This window comes from Pterocles gutturalis, unplaced genomic scaffold (genome assembly GCF_000699245.1).
Source record: "Pterocles gutturalis isolate BGI_N339 unplaced genomic scaffold, ASM69924v1 scaffold23492, whole genome shotgun sequence".
NCBI classification, from domain to species: Eukaryota; Metazoa; Chordata; class Aves; order Pterocliformes; family Pteroclidae; genus Pterocles; species Pterocles gutturalis.
Window position 1 is genome coordinate 1 of NW_010116054.1, and position 5,332 is coordinate 5,332.

Genomic DNA, 5,332 nt, shown 5'->3' on the forward strand with positions numbered 1-5,332 from the left:
TTTTTTTGTTGACAAAAGCAAAGTATCTATTTGTATTGGTATTGTAGAACAAAGATATCCGTGGTATAAGGACAGATTCTACCTGAGACATTCAAATGAATTTTTCACTTGGAAAACAGCTTAGAAATAAACTGTATTGTAAGAAGGATCTGCAACAATGCTACTGAAGCTCACATTACAGATTTTTTTTTTCCTGAATCACTGATAATAACTTTCAGAACAACTTTCAGAGAAAGGCTGCATTGACAGAGCTTGCAAGTGGAAAAGAGCTGACAGATGTTGTACTGCTACACTTTGCAACTGGTCAATTTGACATGGAGCCACAAAGATGGATGCAAACTACCCACTGTTATTTGTATAGAATCTTTTCAGAGATCTGCTCCAAAATGTAACTTATTGCTGCTTTATTTACATCTCCTTCTGAATGCCCTAAAATGCTTGTCTCCTTTTGTACAAATCATACGCTACTTAATGTATTCAAAACATCCATCTCTACTATGCAACACTCCCAGGCTCTTCAACATAATGATCTATACAGCAAAAGAAGTCAGAGGTGAAATTCTGCACCCAAAAAATTAACATTTCAGTTTTATAAACAGTCATAGTGTCCCATTCTCTTTTCCTCTCAGGGATATTTAAAGAGAAAACTTTCATTGAAGAAATAATCTTTTTGCTTCTAATCAGACCAGCCCTTATTTCACTTCACAGAAAGCACATGAGTTAATTTCTAGGAAATGACTGACAACGTACAAAGGATTTGCCAATTTTTTTCTTGCTTCTTTTATATAAGAATCAAAATGCTAGTAAAGGAATGCAACATTAAACATAAAGATGATAAAAAACAAACATATTTTCAGAAATTCTTACCATTGATGTTAGAACTGACAGATTTGATCAGGGTGTCCTGTTTTTTGAGCGGGGGAAATACCATGTTAAAAAATCATTATTATATATAAGGTTTCATAGTGATTTTAGCAAAACAGGCTTAACACAAAGCTCTTTAAATAGTTAAGAGTAGGAAAACACTGAATTCCTGAGAGCAGCAAAGCATTTAATAAAGAAATTATGAGAGCCTTCCCTACTTACAGCAAACCTCACACAGCTGGAAACAACTATATTTTCTCTTAAGGATAAAGGGAAATAGCAAAGAATTTTCTTTCACTTCCAAATGATTCTGTAATTATAGGGGCAGGCAGTTACTATCAACAAAATGAAGGTCCCAACATAGTCCCATATCAACTCTCTTAGACAGTAAATTATTTGAGTAGAAATCATTACAAGTAGTGATTCTAGTCCTGCCTAAGAGACATCTTCTGGCAGTGTCAATGGTTTATTATACAGCACAATGTGTATAACCTCTCATCATTTTAAAGAAAAATCAAACATGATCATCAGGATTATGGAAACAGCCTCTTAGCCTTTTTAAAAAATTATTTTAAATCTGTGTTTTCATAATAAAACTATATTTATTTTCTTACTGTGCCAAGTGCCATGCATGAAGGCTTCTCCAAACCCTCTGCACATGTAGAGCAAATATAGCTCAAACCAGCAGCAGTGCAAACCCTTCTGATACTAAACAGCTCATTTTCCTCAGCTCATGCCTACCCAAAGTTCACTTCTGGGAAGTTTCCTTAGAAAGATCACTGATTTTCTTCATCCAGAACTGGGTTAAAACTCCCTCCCTTCCTCTTCTCTTCCCCAAAAAGGGATCAGTCACAGCCCTGATAATTTTCCCAATCTGATTCATGATACAGCTGCAGGAGAGCTTTAACTGATCAAGGACTGGTACATCAAGAAAATGGAACCACTTCCTTTAGCAGCAGCAGTTTGAACTGATCATCAAAGTACGGTGTTAGCCTTTAGAGATAGTTCAGCGTTGATCAGCCGAAACTTTAAAAATCAGTACGAGCTGACTGACCCATTCTCTAGAAGGCAGGTGTCTAGCTTTTTCTCCCACTTATCTTTCTTCCTAACGTTAATTTTTTTTCCCCAATTGCACATGACCAATAGTAGTATTTTTGACTTCCACTATTTGATACTACATGTGGCTGTATTTCTTACATGCTGAACAAATATGCTTGTTCCCTTCTCAAACCATGTAAGAAGATTTAGCAAAAAAATCTCACAGCCAGTATGGTTTCAAAATAAAGGCAAGAAAAAAACCCAACCCCCCAAACCACTAAAACCCAAATTGTCAGTATGAACTCCAGTGTACCTGTAGGGGCGTGAATACTCTGATGCCTCCAGTGTGAGACAGTGAAGATACATTGACTGGCAGGGTGTTCTCGTGCTGAGGCAGCGACACTAGGAGCAGAAAGACACTAAATGAGAGAAGCAAAGTGCCTTTTAGTCAAACCAGTATGAATCTGCACATTAGGCAAATGTGGATCTATATTTACTAAAAGATACATTAAAATAGAAAGAAACTTTGAAACACACTCAGAAAGCATGGAGGAATGGAATTCACGAAATGCTGAGTACCCTTGCACCTACTGGGGAGATGTAGCCTTGAACTTCCCAGAATTTGTTTGCCAGTGCTTAAATAAATGGCAATTTAACTTTTTTCCCCAGTATGCTTATAGTCACTCCACAGGACGTTAAATGAAGGAATTTTACAAAATGCACTATAAATCCTGGTAACGTGAATCATGCATTCAATAATCAAGCCTAACATGTATCAGACACACATGCACACAGTTTGCCTTGACTGCTTACTAGCAAGCAACTGCCTTGTAGTGTATGTTCATACATCACAAAGTGCTTTCTACAGGACAGTCATCATTTTCTCAGTACTACTGATGGGGAAATGGAAATATGTGACATAACTGTAAATAGATTTTCAGTTTCCCAGCCTGTTCTGTATGTGCTGGACTGCTCTGTGTGGCCTCAGACATTCCAGCACATCCCTACTGGAATTCAGCTAGGAAGTCATGGGAGCTAGGGACTGTTATGCCAAATTTGTGTGTGAAGACGAGTGATCCCACTCCAGCTTCTGTTCCAGCAATGCACACATAGGACCTTAAGGTTGCCCAGACCCTTCTAGTCCTTCCTGCATTTTAGCAAACCTACTCCCTGATTCTTAAGTTCTCACCTTTTGCTCTTTTGTAGCAGTTTACTGTTTCCAGGAGATCAGGTGAAACAGTCATACAGACTTCCTCCAGCACCTGTACATTGTTTTCAGTTAAAAGGCCTTGTTTTTCCAACAAAATCAGCAATTCCAGAGCAGACTGACAGCCAAAAGGAGAGAGTAAAATATAGTTATTGTCCCTTAGAACTCAAAACCAGCCTCAGCCCTGTCTGCCTCAACCAATCACATTATTATCTGCTTTGCTTCCTACCAACAATGTCCGAACAGTCAATTTTACATCACTGTGGGAGGTAGAAATGTCACTCCATGGAAAGCTACTGGCTGTGTTATTATTTGGTATGGCCTTGTCTAAACAGATTCACCTAAACCCTATTAATGACTCGTGGCTTCAAGACGGCTTTATTGCTGTGAAACAGTACCAATGACTGAATCTCCTTTGCATGTTGCTCAAGCAGGGTGAAGATTTGATTTGTCACCCTTTTATGATCTAATGCAAGACTGTGGACTTGGCACAAAGCACCAAATTCCACATTTACCTGTCAACAGCTTCTTCCTTGCTAACTCTACAAACAATGACCAACCTAGTTGCAGACTATGCCCTATTCTGCCAAATACTTCTCTCTTCACGCTTTTCCTCCTATTTCCCACCCTCCTTCTTCCCTTCCCACCATATACACATTTGTCTCTCTCCTCACATACAAGAGTTATCCGTCGCTTTGGAAGACAGTCTTGCAGGAGGAATATGATCTCCTTCAACATCTCATTGGTAATGTTCTCTGACAATTCATACAGCATCTGCCTGTAACAGAGATCCAGTGAGATAAAAGCAGAATGGAAGACAGTGTAGAAACTAAATGCAATCTGAGAATTTAAAAATAGAAAGGGCAAGATGACAGTAGAGGAGAGCACAGAATCCCACTGCAAGCTCACCTGTACAGAGACACTCTTCCCTTCTCACACAGACATTCTTGCACTTTATCCTTGGTATAACCAAGTTTCTTGAGCAAGGAGTGACATTTAATTCTGTATAAGAGTTCAGCTAGCAGGAAAGTATCTTCCTCATTCAGATATTCTTCAGCCATGAGAAGCTGAAAGATGTCCACTGCTGACTTCACACCTTCTAGTTTTTTGAAGGGGAGCAAATCAGTACAGAGAAATTTTAAAGCTGCTACATCTTCAGCCACCAGATTTTCATCAATGAGCAGAAGCTGCTGACGGAACTTCAAGCTGACATCATCCTCCATGTTGCTGGAACCAATGCTCTCTCTGCCTGAAAGTAGAAAGCAAATGCTAGTAACAATTGAATCTTCAATACAACAGTCCTTGTAGTAAGATTTCATCCAACAGCTGTTTGGAAGCCCTGAATTCTCTGCAGAAGAGGAGTTTCCTTTTAAATAAATTTGAAACTTACTTCCTTCTCCAAATGCAAGACTACAACAAAGACCAGATTTGGCATAAGCTCTCAACAACTCTGTCCAAATTTGAGGTTAGCCCTACTCTGAGTAGAAAACTGGGCTAGATGACGAGATCCTTAAATTCTTCTATTTCTTTCAAACATATTTCACGTTCAGATCTTTGCTTTTCTCCATTGTAGGTGGGAAGAGTCCCTGCAGTAACTTATTACAACTCTCAGCAGAGAGAGCACAGTGGTTCCTTGATCTTCAGTCCAAGGGCTCATTCTTCTCTGGCTGTAGCAGGGAGGTGTTCCCCTGTTACAAGCCTGACACACTAGCTGAAGCTGTGGAATATCCATCCACTTCCAGTCATATCGCTACCACACTCTGTTTCACATTTGGCATAGGAAAACCCTAAAGCCTCCCTTATAAGTAAATGTCAACTAATATAATAGTGCTCAGCACTCAGTCTAAATAGGCTCAGCACAAACAACTCAATCTTACTAAAGTTTAATAGAGACTAATCACCCTTCCCCTACACCAACTTCTTCTGTGTAGCCTAGGCAGTTCTTTTCTACCTGTGGAAGGTTATATAGGTAAAAAGGTGCTTCAGTGCCTTCTACCCAAATGGGCATGTAGATCTTTAATCTCTAATGAGCACAACAGAAAATCAGGGAAGCGGGAGCAGGGACAGAACCTCTGAATCCAAAGCCTTTAAAGCATCTGGGAAGGCAGGTTAGCAGATAACCACTGAGGATATCGTAGCACATGAGGGCACAGAGAAGAGACAGCTGCATTTTTTGTGTTCAGAGGCAGAGAGAAAAAATAATCACCAAGTCCAGATGCCCCA

The 5,332-nt window shown here is 39.5% G+C and overlaps 1 protein-coding gene across 1 annotated transcript; it reads right to left on the bottom strand.

Moving 5' to 3' along the window:
- Positions 1–495: 495 nt before the first annotated feature.
- Positions 496–4,347, bottom strand: LOC104463176 (caspase-10-like). Its single transcript, XM_010075396.1, has 6 exons — positions 4,019–4,347; positions 3,788–3,887; positions 3,092–3,227; positions 2,216–2,304; positions 868–904; positions 496–530 (listed from the first exon to the last, which is right to left on the bottom strand). The coding sequence occupies exons 1-6, from the start codon at positions 4,330–4,332 to the stop codon at positions 496–498; spliced, it is 711 nt and encodes a 236-aa protein (XP_010073698.1). The 5' UTR covers positions 4,333–4,347.
- Between the last annotated feature and the right edge of the window lie 985 nt (positions 4,348–5,332).

Excerpts from the sequence above, each read along its gene's own strand:
- LOC104463176 (XM_010075396.1), bottom strand. The coding sequence starts at position 4,332 with ATGGAGGATGATGTCAGCTTGAAGTTCCGTCAGCAGCTTCTGCTCATT. Across the intron at positions 3,228-3,787 it reads CAAAGCGACGGATAACTCTT|TCTGCTCTGGAATTGCTGAT; the intron begins GTATGTGAGGAG and ends TTTGGCTGTCAG. Across the intron at positions 531-867 it reads TGTCAGTTCTAACATCAATG|ATCATTATGTTGAAGAGCCT; the intron begins GTAAGAATTTCT and ends TTTGCTGTATAG.